Consider the following 15,785-nt stretch of genomic DNA (forward strand, 5'->3'; position numbering starts at 1 on the left):
AGATAGTCACTGAACCAGAGTTCATTCAGGGTTACAAGAGTAAAGGGGCATTGAATATGAATGCCCCCCAATCACGTTCTGTTTGTATTTTTAACAAAAATGCAAACAAAAATGCATTTTTAACAAAAATTAAAATCATATACTATTTGCTTTCTGTTTTGTAATGATGTACTTATTTGTGCTGATCTATCTACACAAGATCAAAAAGAAAACATGCATTAAAATGTGAGAAAAAGGGGGGCAAATTCATAGGGTATGAAAACAGTAGCCAAATAAACTTAATCAAACCAGATAATATATTAAGATTGAAATTGCAGTGGGTGTGTTGTTTAGCCAGCCACGTTTATATTCTATTCACGAGAAAAGAGATCATGTCATGCCATGTTTTCCATGACTGTTTCTCCATCTTTGCCAAGTTATTAGGCCAAGCTCCGCATTGTGAGCTCTTCCAAATAATTACCAAAGCGGGTGCACGCAGACCAACTCAGCCTGTTTGTAATTGCCCTGTCAGGCCTTCAACTGAGCAACACTTGAAGGCTGCGCACCGGAGGCAGAGGGAGAGCTAGTTCCTGGTTAATCATGCTTTAGGCTGATTTCCCAGTCAAATGAAGGTGAAGCTTCTCCCCTTAGGTGAATTTACTCCACTGTTGTTTGTTAGGCAGCCATCCATAAGGCGGCGCCTCCCTTAAAGCATACACTGAGACGGAACAGATGGCCTCTGCTACCCGGAGATGCCTCCACAAAGAAGAGGCACACACACACACACAGTTGGTCAGCTCATAAGCTATAATTAGAACAAGATTAAAAAGACTTCTTGTTGTTATGCAAGGGAGCATCATATTGAGAGTTGCGGTTAATTATCTCCGCAGTCGGTAGGTAGACGCGGCTTCTGCCAAGTATTGATTCCACTTTATTTCCAAGTGTTTCAACTCAAAATGCTACTGAATTCAATCTTTCATTTTGTCATAGAGTTTGGTCTTAACAGCCCATTTGTACAGATCCAAAACCTGACTATGTGTCAGCCATTTTATAAACTCCGAAGTCCTGCTGAATAGAAAATCTTAAGCATTTTACTTGTCCTTTCACTAAATGCACATATGTACAAACATAAAGCACATCAACACTCTTATTTACTCGTGACAAGGTGTCAGCAGGAGCAGGTGGGAGGGCACTCCGCCACATGCTGAAGCGTCCGTCTGTCCCTGCCAGTAGGCACACAGAATACCAGCAGACCAATCGCCGACAGAAATGAGCGCTCTGCTGCAGATTTGGAACAATGCATGCAACTCACATAAGTGTAATAGGAGAGATTAAATTCAAAATATTAAATACAGATCTTATTCTTCCCACTTCTGTTAAAAACAAAGTGACCTTTTTCTGCTTTGCCATTTCATGAAAAACGTGTAAGCACAGGGACAGAGTGAGAGTACAGAGAGAGTTTGAATTGCGTTCATCTTGTTTTGTTATGGACAGCCAAAAGAACTTTACAATGACCCACAAAAGTAAATACATATATATTTAATAAAGTACAAAAAACATATATAGACATACTGTACAATCATTTCAGAATTATTAGTATTTTCTTTCTTAAAGCATGTGATTTTACTCAGTTTGAGCAGGAAAAGCAAAGGAAAACAAACAAAAGAATACTTTTGGAGAAACAGACTCAAGTAGCACAATGACCATGAAAAGGCAGAATATTCAAGAGATTAATTAAGTTTGTTTTACATTTTGCATCTATTCATTGTGTAGTTTTAACAGTGAAACTTGTCCAAAATGGGAATTGCAAGCAATGAGTATCGGTTTTTAAAATATACTCCCTGCCTTCCATGAGTCGCATGTTTGACCTAGTTCTCCTACAAAACTTTCCCTCAACTCACCTGACTTTCTGTTTAACACAAAAAAGCTACAAAACTTGACTTTCGGTAGTGACAAGAAGGTACTCCAAGTTGGACAAGAGAAGAAAATGGATCCAATCCAATCCAATCCAATCCATTCTTATTGTACTGCACTTTAACATACCAAACAGGACCAGTGTTGCACAGAATACATAAACATTACAAATGGTGTGTGATACAGTTTATTGTCTCAAAACAACCTTTTATTCCCACGACAAAGCAAGACATAAACTGGGTCTGATCTCAAAATAGCCAACAAAAAACCCAACAGCAGCCATAAATAAAGTAGATTGGAACATTGTTTTTAAGAATTTCTGTATGTATGTCATGCCCACAGAGCTAGAGAAAAAAAACAAAAAAACACCACTTTTAAAAAACAGCTTTAATTTTTTTTTTGTTGTTTTTTCCTTCTAAAAACTTACTTTGCATGTAGACAACAGACACATCAAAATGTCTACCTTGCAAAACATCCCTGTTTTTGATGTATAATGTACCCCCTCAACTGGAGCATTTAAATTACATTCACTAGTAACTGGTAGATGAGACACTGCAAGAACGTTCAGTATGTGAAAAATACACCATTTTTATTCAAACAATAAAATTGTCTACACCTATTTCAGTATGAGCATTGTGTACGGTCATAGGTGGTAAAAAAAAATTAAATAAAAATAAACAAGAAAATAAAAGACTTCTTGTATATTTCTCCTGAAAACAAAAATGCTTTTCTTGCTTTCTTTTTCCATTTCTAGGAACTTCACAAACAAGAAACAAAAAATGGAAATAGAGTATTATATGTAAAGTCTCTTTAGGATAATCCATGTACAATATTTACAATAGAGCAATCAAATGCCTTCATTGTAACACTTGTCAGAAAACATACGGTTATTTAAGGGACTGTTTGAATTGGCAAGTTAATTTGTTTCTTAAAGCAACAACGTCACATAAGTTGCAAAGTTTTGGCTGTTTATACATTAAAAAAAGCTCAAGGTAATATAAAGATCTGCTTGGTTTATAACGATCTTCATTCTTGAACACATAATAAAAATTAATCATGTTAAATAAAATAAAATAAAAAAAACACAATCATACATCAACTTTTTACCTATTTCTAGTAGAAGATGATAAATATCTGTCCCAAGCTCTCGACAGTAACAGTGCATATTCAGGTCGTGTACCCCAACAAGTCTCCTTCATTTTGTGTGCAAAAAAACAGTTGGGCAGCAAACACAAGAATAAGGCTACACAGAAATCTTCAAGTGTGACAACTGAATCTACCCAGCAAACAATCACTTCAGCAAGCTGGCACTGGGGGATTCTGGGACGTGTCTGATCACATCGTAGATGGTGGTGTGCATATCTTGAATGGACTCAAGCCGGGCCAGAGATTTGCATGATGACTGCGGAAGTCGGGGGAGAGGGGAATAAATAATGATGACACAATGGAAAATGAGAAAAACAGAAACTAATTGAGAAGGATTTTTACTTCCTCTTCAAAGTGCCATCAGAGAACAATATGTAAATCACCTGGGTGGAGTCCATTTTTCCTGGTATGGAGACAAACTCATAGATGCCAAAGTCGTCTGCTGCATCTTCATGACCTGTGCATACACATTTTATAATGTAAGATTCGCAGTAAGGGAAATGGTCTTACTGTGCTAAGACATGTTTGTCCTCTTGCATATTTCTTGTTTTTGCACTTATATATATATATTTATTTATTTTATTTTATTTATTTATTTTTTTTACAGAAAAGCGTGCATTCATCAGGAAAAAAAAAAACATTGACAGTTTGACAGGTTTCTGTAGTGCGTTGGTCTGGAGCCACGTTGTTGCTTAACGATCTGAGCACTTGTGCCAATTGAAGGAACCAAGGATTTTTCTCTTTATCTGAAAATTTTAAGAGGAGATTGTCCGACTTGAGGTTTGTGACGCTCAAGCTCACTTGGGTATGCAGCAGGACAATCACTGAAGGGACAGCAGCAAGTTCACCTTTGAACAGCTCAAATAATAAAACTAGTGAACTAGTCAAAGTCTAGACTTAAATTGACACACTTTTCCATAAAGCCTTAAGTGCTGGAAGACCCTCCAGTGTGGGTCAATTAAAAATAATTCTGCAATCAAGAGGCTCAGATTCATTTGGCTGTTTTTTTATTTTTTGAATGAATAATTTAGCCTTTAAAACCTTCATATTTAGAATAACTCACCTTATATGTCCTGGACATCAAAATTTTAAACAAAAAATACAAGAAACTTTTTCTCACAGCTTTGTACCATGATAACATAAAACTTGGTATTGCTGTTTCCCTGACCTTGTTTACTTTTTCACTCTACTGTCATTTCAAACCAATTTTTCAACCTTCTGTTAGGTTTTTCAACAAGACCGTAACTGTGGACATCCATTACTCCCTGTGCTAATGCCTAACAAAAGATGATGTAGTGCATTTGCTGCATAACATGTTGTGCTTTTGTGTTTACGTGTAAATAAAAGCATTTTTCGTTATGAAAGAGTCAACCTTGTTACCTGAGCGATGAGGTCGTTTCTGCTCTGAAAACGGCCTGTGGAGAGAAATTTGAACGGTTATTTTAGATGTCAGACGACGATAACTGGGATCTGATTTAATAATCCGAGTGCGTACCTGTTGTAGATGTTCATGAGGACTGTTGATTTTAAAGTGACAGAGGTAAAAAAGAAAATACAATTATTTCCAAATCCAAGCGTGAGAAACATAACAATTCTCTGTCATATTCAAATAGAGAAGTTACTTTACCCGGGTTAGATTCCCTTTGACTAATATTTGCAAGTTATTTAAATATTTCTGTGGAACTTCTGCATGTATGAGCTAATGCAGGAAGGTGGCGAGGAATACTCTGAAATGTTACTACCGTCACGTTGGCTCATTCTGATTTAAGGCTTTCAGAAATAAGTAATAGACCGAAACTCATGTGGACAGATAATACAAGATCTTTAGGAAACCACATGTGTTAAAAAAAAGTTAATCATAAACGGGCATCATCACCCTACCTCTCTTTGGATGACATGCCCTGCGGAAGAGGAACAGCAGCATAAAGCCAATGATGAATGAAGAACAGACCGCGATGGCTGCCAGCAGAGACGTAGATCTACCGTCATCGGCGTATTTCTCTTTCACTGTACACAAACAAAGACAATATATAGCTGAGTATAATATTCAGACAAGAAAGCATCATGCAAGACAGTGATTTAAAAAACTGTTTCCCGTTCCTTGAACTTGTGCACGACTTCCTGCACTTCCAAGAAGTCATGCACAAATATGCCCTCAGCAGATGGATCTTTTGAATGTATATAACGTGCAAGCAATAAAAGGAATGCTTATGACTCACATTGAGTTTCAGCACTTTTTAAAATTAAGGTAATTTGTGTGTGAAATATATCTTTAAAGTGGGATGTAATGAGGTAAACGCACACAATCATGTCGCCTTCCATGCTTAGAAACCTACTTATTGGGCAAATTTAAATAAATTAAACAATTTAAAACACAAAGTGTAAAAAAAGACCCTCATTCAGTCTATGAATGAGGGCCTATGTGTCTATCTTGATATTAAAAAACAAAACGTGTGTCGAGGTTTGCCCATGATTTTGACTTCTTTTTTTTTTTTTAAGGTGTCTGGCATGACTTCTGTTGACTCACACCAAGCTGAGTTTTAAATCAAAGGCAGTATCGGCAATAACCGTCTCTGTGACTCTTGCTCTCACTATCACCAAGACAACATATCAATGCCCCCATACGGCACACAGAAACTGCCCATGCTATAAAACTTAGTCAATAAACACAACAGCTGCTATGCCCTGTTGACTTTCCCAGCCACTGAACTCTAATACAGACTGCAGCTGACAGCAACCTAGCAACAGAGATAAAATCTTAGTTTCAATAATAGCCGTGTATATTTTATGCTATATCCATAACCTGCTTGTGCAAGTCAGCTGCTGTGTAGAATAATGCTCGTGATGCAGTATTATTACTACAGTGGACAGCTTTATCATTCGGAAAGTGTCAACTCTTTTTTTTTTTTTTCTTTTTTTTTTAAAACGCTTCATCAGACTCTTCTGCTTTTGGCATGAAGCGCAGTTCACAGAGTGTTTATCTTAGAGGATTCCCAATACCAACCCACGCTCCGCTCCGTCCTGCCGATATTCCGCCCTCCACCCACCTGTTCTCAAGCTGGCCACCACCAGAGTGAACTGGGCCTCGTCCTGCTTCTTGGTCATGTTGTTGAAGGCTCGGCACAGGTAGTCCTCAGTCTGGGCCAGCTCGTCGGACTTCACCTGCAGCTGCGGGCCCGTTGTGATGATCTTTGTGGCATTGGGGCTCTTGGAGATCCAGATGTAGCTGTTGGGGGGGTTGGAATCGGCCTGGCATTCGAAGTGCACCAGCTCTCCGGGGTTGATGGTGAACACCTTCCCTGTTCGGAGGCCCTGGCCGGAGTTCACCTCCAGGTTGTAGGGACCATCTGTGTGCGGGTAGGGGGAACATGACAATTTGTTTTGTTAAATAGTACTCTACAGTTTAATGAACAGTCTCATTTCAGTGGATGATGGGAACATTTTAGATCATCTGCTTGCAGGATTTTAATAACCAATGAGTGAGTTGAGCCCGGTTTGCCTAACCTCGATTTTTATAATCAGGTTTCATGTAGTGGTGTCAAAACTAGACCCATGGGGCTTGTGTCTTGGTGTGCTCCTGCGAATGGACACCACTGGTTTGGAGAAACACATTTCAAAATACACTTCAGTAAAGTAATTAAAGGGTAAAGTGATTTAATTAAATGCTCTGCCATTGAATTGGCAGCTACTTTGTTTCAGCAGTTATGTATTTGTTTGATACACGTAATATGTGTTTGGCACTTATAAGCTGAAATCTATAATAACCTGTCCCCCAAAAAAATCCATTGTGGTAATCAAATTGTGTAGTTAATATTTCCTAATGCTACTAAAATGAAAACCTGATAAGCAATACTGTGACCGAATAAACAGAGAACGCACTTTCTTTTTACCTTAACTGTATATGTTTATATCGGAAGTGATGCTTCAAACTTTCCACGCTAGAAAACGGGCAACATTATCTATTTTAACCCCCAAAGTGAAAGAAAAACTGAAACACTGAAGCCTGAAGCGCTTGTGCGTCTTACTTTCAAACACTCAGTAATCTTGGTTGCTGACATGTACCAGGACAAGTTTGGCCTTAAGGGAAAAGCATATCTCCCTACTCTAGTTTCACTGTAAGGAGCGTCATAATTAAATCAACAGGTAACATACTCCTGTGCAAAACACATCAAGCCAGAGTTTGATGCTGTGTGGTCACAAAAAAACAATGTCTATTATTTTTGAAACTAGGTGAAATGGGTGAAACACAAGAATCTCATAGGACAGCATTATTACAGGGTCCCTTTTGAATATGTTCTCCAAATCCCATCTTAAATCGTGACTTATCCAAAAGTGACTGCTGCTTTAAGCCACCAACTTCAGACTTTGGCGGTTACACTTGAGGTCAGAAAATTCAGAAATACAAAATTAAAAAAAACTTCTGTGTTTTTTATCTTTGGTTTCGTTGAAATTATCACATATTCAAATTAATTCACAAATTTGACTCCATGCTACCTCAAACTCCCAGAACTAGGAGAGCTTTGTCAGCACTCCTCGTAAAATATCAGAGCCCACTGAGATAAATCTGCTCCTATGCAAATACTTTCCCGTAAGAGAAATATGTTTTCAGGTGACAGCAGCAGGTAGCAGCAGGAGTTCAAGAAAATTGACATACAGCCTGATCAAACACCTCGGGGGGAAATTGCAAATGAGAGAACTTAAAAACAAAAAAACGTAGACATAATATGTTTATAATTTGTTGTCAGAACATTAACGTTGGGATGATAAAAACATATTTGTGAACACTTTTATATAAAGATGGTTAAAATTAAAGAACAGATTTGCTGTGGCGTATAATTTAAACTAAGTGGCAGAGTGCTAAATATATATTCTGTTCACCACTTAAGTTATTAAATTGGTAAACTGACTCGTTGGACGACGTCTAAGTGTTTTGTGGGTGAGAGTTAAAGGGTTAAATAGTGGTAGCATTGTGTTCCCTGCCATCTTCAGGTTTAATCACATTGATATTTGTTTTCAAATGATAAAAGAGGAGCCATCAACAAGAACAGCGTTTATATGTTGAATTTCTAAACAGATTCAGGAGTTTCTCAGGTGGAACTTGTAAAATAATAAATGAAAGAAAAGAAAATAAAAGAAAAGAAAGGGATGTCTACTCACAGTAAACATTGAGCTCCACTCCCCTGCTTTCAATGATTTGGCTCACAGGGTTGCTGACAGCACAGCGATAAGTCCCCTTGTCCTCCTTCCTCACAGGGCTAATCAACAGCTTGGATTTGTCTTGAGTAAAGTGGTATCTCTCGCTGGGAGTAAGTAAAACATTATCCCTTAGCCACCGGAAGGCAACTCTTGTTCCTTTCTCAACAGAACAAGTCCAAGTTACATTTGCTTTGTCTTCTATGACTGTATATGACGGCTTCTTCTCAATGACTGGTCTGGAGACAAGTTCTGAATAGAAGAAAAAAAAAAAAACATTCATTGCTAATTGTAGATCTAATCAGCATGTCAGGGAGCATAAAATCAAAGAGTTAATAACTCACCATCTACTGTCACATGGATAGTTCTTTCTTCTTTCTTCACCGTTCCTTTTTCGTTATGAAACTCTATGTTGAGGCTCAGCTTGTAATATCCCTCGTCGTCCTCGTTCAAATTCCGGATGGACAGAGAAGCGTTTGGCTCTTTGAAGTCCAGGCGCTTGCGGTACATCATGTCTATGATTTTGCTTTCTTTGTTAAATGAGACCAAAATGGTGCTGGCACCATTCACGTTAATGTGAGACCAACTTCCCTGGATCTCAGCTTCATCCAGTGGAAATCTGGCATCGACAGAGAGGAGAAGATCCTTCCCTTTGGTTCCATGATGAACCGATGAACGAATGTGAATCAGTTCGCAGCCGACATCTGAGATAAAGGACATGATAAGATTAGGAAAAAAAACAAAAAAGCTGAAGATGACTTGTTAATTAAATTCAACTAAAGATATGAACTTACTCTATAATGTACTGTATGCCAACACAAAATAATTTTAATGTGAAGATACTAAATAAACAAGCAACAAATTACGTTCAGGGGTTTTTCTCAGTTTTTATCGTTTAATTAATGTGTAGAAGCAGCTCCTCCATCTTTGTTTTGGTCACTACACAACATAGATTATATACAAGTAAAAATGAAAAGTTGGTGATAACTGAATAATACCAACGAAACGATTTCAATTTAATGATGTCCTTCCACAATAGTTTAGCACTAAAATACAAAATGGAATTCTTTAGATTACCCAACACAATTTAGAGCAAGTATTTTCTGTATATGCTTTCTATTTCTGTTACCCAGGAAAATGTTATTGACCAGCACTTGTTGCTGGTGAGTCTATGAAACCAAACCAGTGCATCCAGTTTGCATCCTGCTTTTCAAATTGCCCACGTCCTGAAACTGTAGTGAGTTAATATTGACCCAGTTCACTAAAGGGTGTCGTTGTTGCCAAGCATGAGGCCTGTCTGATCCTGACTCCCTGCGCGGCAAACAGTCAGGCTTGTCTGAAGTCTGAAGTTACAGTAATTGCTGATGTATTGAGCGTTTTTGTCTGTTCAGGCTTCGGTTTGGTTGCCAAGCAGTGAGCTACAACAAGCCCAAGAAAGGGGGAGTTGTAAAGAACATGCGACTCTTTAAAACATGTGCAAAACAAGCTCAAATATTTATATTTTTATTGAGTGTTCTGTTTCATCTTCCTCTTTCTCTTTTGTGAACCACACTTCTATTTGTGTGCCATCTTTCTCTGGAATCAGCGCTCAAAGTAATAGCACCCTCGTGAGAAGCAGTGTCAGTTCTTCGTTTGTGCTAAAATTTAAGCAAATAGTTCGATTCGCTTTAGGCCCAATAAGCTTTTCCCTCTTTTGAGGTCTACTTGGTACAATGCCCTGCATTCACACCGCATTCACCTGAGCGTAATTTAATCGCAGATTAAATCCATCCGTTCTGTGAAAGCCACACGGGGGGGTTGAGAGAGAATATTTTTAGTGAACAAAGACCAAGGAACACAGCGGACAGGTCAGGGATCCAGTTGTGGAGAAGTTTAATAATTGCAAAAGAGGCCCATAATAACTTTTGAGGAGCTGCACAGATACACAGCTCAACTGGGAAAAACGTTGCAAGAGTAGCAAGAAGTCAGCAAACTGTTAAAGGAGAGCCGTGAGAAGTTCAAGCACAGGACACAAGCAAATGTGTGGAAGAAGGTGCATTGTTCAGATGAGACTTTGGTGAACTGTTTATGCGTATATCCATGGGTATGTGTGATGCTAAGCACCTTGGACACATTTTTCTCACAGTGAAATATGATGGTAGGAACATCATGGGATGCTCTACTTCAGCAGAGACAGAGGAGATGGTGCAAATACTGCAGTTGTAGAGATCAGTATACTAGCAGAAAATGTGTTAGTGGGCAAAAGACTTGAGACTGAGGTGACATAATGGCCCTAAACATGCAACTAGAGCTACAGTTGAACCATCAAAGCATTAAACCATGCTTTGATGGTTTGCATCAAAGCATTCAGATGGGAAAAAGGCCTAGTCAAACTACGGAGCTAAGTTCAACTGCTAGTCTTATTCTTATGGAAAGTACTCGCCCAGGTTAGCTAACTATAAATGTGCGTCCCAGTTTTCTGATTTGTCTTCCTCATCGCCGTAACGCACGGCCCTGTGTTGATCTATCACAATGAATCCCATTGAAGTTTGTGGTTGTGAACAAAAAGTTAATCGGTAGAGAATAATTTTCGCGAGGCACAGTTTCAGCCTTCTCCGCGGCGACTGCCGCCCACGTTGCTCATCACAATACATCTACTGTGCGTCTGCTGTTATGTCCTAAATAATACATGCAGTGCAAAAAAGCCACAGTGACACGTTCCACTCTCCAGCCCGCAGGCCAGTTTCTGTGTCACTGTGTGGGTGCGTGTGTGTCTGTCTGGTGTGTGTGTGTGTTGTCAGTAGCAGGAGTGCGGCTGTGTTTACACCAGCTGAGAGCTGGTTAAAAAGGGCAAAATGAGGAGAAGTGTGCCCAGCCCGCTCCCTCGCTGTTGTCCCCAAACAGCTTGGCAATTGTTGTGGTGATAGAGTGTAGATTGCTGTGACAATGGGCTTTTAGGGCGAGAGGATATCTTCGTTTAGCGGACATGCCCTCACAGATTTTAAACAAGCAGCGTGTGGAGAGCTACCAGCACCTGCCTCTTATCGCCCTTACTACACATCCAAGATGTTTGGACACTAAACAAAGTCAACAGGTGCATCTCCGAACACCACCATCCCCTGTGCTTTAAACAGACAAGACAAACAGGCCTTCATGTCAGGGAGAGTTGGTGAAACAAATATCAAAGCAGTTAGGAAAGTTCCTGCTGGATGAATTTTATGTAGTTTGTAATGAGTGGAGTACACTGGTTCATGAATGCAGTTTCTGAGTCACAGATGAGTCCTCACGCTGTCTTTCCACTAACCTCAACCAACAATAGAACTGAAGCTAATTCTGTCAAGTCATATTGTGCTGCTGACGGCAGAAGGACATATTTTTAAAATTTCCGTTTTAGCAAGAAAACCTAAGATTTGAGGTCAGCTTGGATTCAAAAAATGCATCAGTAAAGTTATTTAATTTAAGAAAATTTCTCTTAAATTCTTTTAGTTTTTTTTTGTAATAGGAATAGAAAGGTGCCAACGACTTGTCTCAGTTTGGAGTGGTTAGAGCTTTTTTTATGCTTAAAAATTGCAATCAAGTTTCATTATCCTCATTGGGAAATAATTTTCCAAAAGTTTTGGAAGATATTCTCAATCCACCTGAGTTGTACCCTACAAGGCAAAAATATACAGGAACCTCAGCTACTACTTTGTTGTTGTTGTTGTTGTTGTTGTTGTTTTTGTCTTTTCTTATTCCCAAGAGTTTATTATTTATCAGTTGTGCAAAAGTTGCAATATTCCACATGTCAAAGAAGAAATCCACTCCTGACTCTGCACAGCAGCCAGTCCCATCGTGTAGCTTAGCGTAGCAGAAGGCATAGGACACAATTTAAAATATATATATATATAAATACATAAATACAAATATAAAAATAGATAAATACAACAAGTCAAGCTAACAATCTAAGTTTCCATTTTTATTTTTTTATTATGTTTAGAACTACAGCCCATCGTCTTTACTGAAAAAAAAAAAACTATTTCTTGAAATTGAGGAAAATATGCTGTTTAGAAACTCTCGCAATCATTCTATGAAATTATTAATTATTATTATTATTATACTTTCCTGCCTCATTGATAAATACATTTCATTTATTAACATCAACTATTGAACAGAGGGAATAATGTGTGTTTCCCATTTTGTCCAGTAAATCTGCTACTGACACAGCCAAAGCAGCAAGTTCTACTTTACTGCTCGCCTAAGCTGTTAGGACTGAAAAAAAAAAAAAAAACAGAAATGCAAACAAAAATAAATTCTCTTAGCAGACCCACTGAGACGACAAAAGCGCACAAACTTGTCGCTGTCAAACAAAAGAGAAAAGGTTCCGAAATATAGCTTTTATCGACAAATTTTACCACACCTAGCAAAAGCGTTCATAACTTTTCATCCACAAGCTAAAGAGATTTTACGTGATAGACCAGAACTGTGCTTCTTAGCACCTTGTCACTCCTTGACTGTCATCATGACAGTGTTGTAATCATGCAAACACATGAAAATTCAAGCACAATTCATTATATTGTTTAGACAACTACTTTCATTTTAAAAAAAAGTAAAGAAAAAAAGCATTAAAACAAACAGTAGAATAAATTTTAATGGGAAACTCGTCTAGCAATTGTTTGGATATTTCCTGTTATGTCCCAAAAAGTATATAAAGTTTATAAAGTCTATTGTAAAGCAGCAATGACCCCCAGTTTTAGAACAAATCTGCAGCTGACATTGCGAGGCAACCGGTCCCACCGTACCTGCACAGTAACAGCAATGGTCTTAACTAACCCAACCAAGCTCCGCATCCCGCCACAAAACGCTTTGAAACTCTCACCTGTTAGGACAAACAGGACGGAGCAGACGCACAACACCGTTGTTCTGGTGGCCTCCATGGCATCTTATCCTTTGGGGAATATGAGGGACTTCTGATGCGCCGGCAGGGCGTGTGGGACGTCGGTCAGAGGAGAAAAGAGGAAGGGAAAGAAGAGTAGGAGGAGGAGGAGAAGAGAAGTGAGACTGGCTGTGGTGACAACATTTGCCAGGGAAATAAGAAGAGCTGCAGAAGCTTTCCTGCATGCAGCTCTATGCTCCTCCCACGTGACACAGAGCAAGAGGTCCACCTGGCAGAGAGGAGCTGCACAGTGTGGCCCTGACACTCACACAGAAACAAACCTGCCCCTGAGGGTGAGGGTCTTAGTCCGTCAAAGGGGAACCGAGACATGAAACTGTAAAAAGATAGTCGAGAGCAGGGTGTCTTTACACTTTAGCGCACCAGCTGTCTGCTGCTTCGATGCCCGGGGCTGCGAAAACAAAGCTTTTAACTCCTAACGCCGTGTAACAATTGTTGCTCAGCCATCAGCAGTCAGCTATTCAGTCAGGAATCGTGCTGGAAGTCTAGAAAGACGAGAGCTGAAAGCCAGAGAATCCTGCACAAATAAAATACCTATCAAATGTTTTCCCAAGACTTTCACCCCTTAGGAAAACACCAGGGAGAAGAATGAGTCTAAAGTTGGAAGAAAAAAATGTTCACTGAGTTCCCTTCACAATGTTCGCTTTCAAAGAAAGGTGCATTTCGCTCTTCATCTGTGAAAAGGGCAGATGCAAATGAGGAGATTACTGTGGAAATGTCTTCCTTTCCACTAAAGACGCCAAATATCTCCAAGGACATCCTCCTGTCCTGCTTACAGAATCGTCTGGATTAAAACGAGGATTTGTCTTAATTTGATTTCCAGAAGGCCAAATTAAACATTGGCTCTTACACTTCATATGTCTCCTGGCTATTGCCGCAGAAGGTTTTCTTGCTTGGACGATGCGGTTAGCTTGGGATTGAACGGCACAGTGAATGAATTGGGTCATTGTAAACTGTGTAAATAAGTCCCTGATTTGATGATGGTACCATCAGGGAAATCGGTTATTTGTGTATTCTCAGGCCCCCGTTTCTGGGATGCTTGATTCCCAAGGAAAATAAGCAAAATTATATTGAAACAGTTTCAGCATTCCTTAAAGGGGAAAGCATGGTTTGGCAGTTTTTATCCAACCTTAAGTCCAAACATACTTTCTGGTTTTGAAGTTTTCATACTTAAATAGAATGAAAGTCAGATGTTCCTCATGTTTTCCTTTCTAACGAACTGAAACCTTTATGTGCGTCTCTTTCTTTCAGTCGCCAGAGACTGCATGGCTCTGTTTTGCCTGTAGGTGGGGTCAACACATCAGTTATTCAGTCCTGTGTTGCAGCTAAGAGGCCTTCACAATTTAAATACTTAAATCAAACTTTGTGTTCTAGCTGCTCCATTTTGATCAAGGCTTCATCTTGAGAGCTACTTGCTGTGAATGTCAATGTTTTTTTCACACTTTGGAAAGACATTTTCCAGTTGTATAATTTTTTAACTGAGAAATGTATTACTGAGGAAAGCAATTTCGCTATCACCTCTTGAAGAACCGTCCATGAAACTCTCTTATGATCATCGTATCAGGCAGATAGGATTTATCATGTTTTGTTGTTGTTTTATCTTTAAGCTGAGATGCTCCAGCTAAGAAGACCATTTTGTTTTCAGACACTAAAGTAGATTCAGTCCAAGACTATGTGATTGATGTTTACAGTTACTTCCCATTTTGCAAAGAAAAAAATTTTTCAAAGCAAATGGAAACATAAAAGACTTGCAGCTGCAAATGCAGTTGCAAGTGGCTGTACAAAGTCTTGATTCAGGGCTGTGAGATATAAAAACAGGTTTGTAAAAAAAGAAAAAAGAAAAGTAAATGAAGTATTTCCCACCTCACTGTTGCTCCCATTACTAATAGCTACAGAAGAAGAGCATACAAGTCAGTCAGTTGTGTGTATTTTTAGTAAACGCTGAACATTTCAGCATAAAATGAAGGGATGTTGAGAAACGCACAAAGTTCTTACCTAATGACTGGGTCAGGATGTTTTTTCCTTCTACTCTGAGCTTTTGACAAGACTCTAAACTGAAGAACGATCAGCTAGATCAGCCATTTTAAAGATGCAACGTGAAAATGTTAAGGTAATAGCCAGCATTACTTTATTTGACGGTCAGGTGCACATGTCTGCCAACACAAGGGGGGAAATGTTCTTGTCTGATTTGTGACTGAAGCTCTGCAGATGCTTTACTGTCTATCGGTCTAAAATCATCCAGTCACTATTTTTAAATCAAAGACATTCACTTCTGCAACGTCCAGAGGGTTCTTGGATCTAAAGTGATCTTTAGCCAATCAGCTTCCTCCTCGAATATTTCACCCCGACTCTAAACCTCCTTTCGACATCACCGACAAACTGCACTCCGTCTTCGCTTATGGTGCCTCGTTGCTGATTTACTCTCCCATGAAGCTTCTCCTCACTTCTTAATCTTAGCGTTTGTGCATGCTTCCTCCTTCCGTTGCCTTCTCTTTCATTTCTCCTCTCTTTTAGCAACCTTGGCCTCCAGCTGCTGACGCTGAGAGCAGACACGGCACACCGGCCCACATCAAGGCCGTGCTATTGGCGTACGAGGGTCTGCATCGTGAGCGTGTGTCTGGAGCAGTCGTTACAGTGGGGCCCC

At 39.3% G+C, this 15,785-nt stretch overlaps 1 protein-coding gene across 1 annotated transcript; it reads right to left on the reverse strand.

Moving 5' to 3' along the window:
• Nucleotides 1-1,503: 1,503 nt before the first annotated feature.
• Nucleotides 1,504-13,425, reverse strand: hepacam2 (HEPACAM family member 2). Its single transcript, XM_008421741.2, has 9 exons — nucleotides 13,067-13,425; nucleotides 8,577-8,936; nucleotides 8,197-8,484; nucleotides 6,087-6,386; nucleotides 4,921-5,046; nucleotides 4,535-4,556; nucleotides 4,420-4,454; nucleotides 3,423-3,496; nucleotides 1,504-3,295 (listed from the first exon to the last, which is right to left on the reverse strand). Exons 1-9 carry the CDS (start codon nucleotides 13,122-13,124, stop codon nucleotides 3,185-3,187), a joined length of 1,374 nt encoding a protein of 457 aa, XP_008419963.1. The 5' UTR covers nucleotides 13,125-13,425; the 3' UTR covers nucleotides 1,504-3,184.
• Nucleotides 13,426-15,785: the final 2,360 nt, after the last annotated feature.

The sequence above is a fragment of the Poecilia reticulata genome, linkage group LG11 (assembly GCF_000633615.1).
Source record: "Poecilia reticulata strain Guanapo linkage group LG11, Guppy_female_1.0+MT, whole genome shotgun sequence".
Taxonomy (NCBI): Eukaryota; Metazoa; Chordata; class Actinopteri; order Cyprinodontiformes; family Poeciliidae; genus Poecilia; species Poecilia reticulata.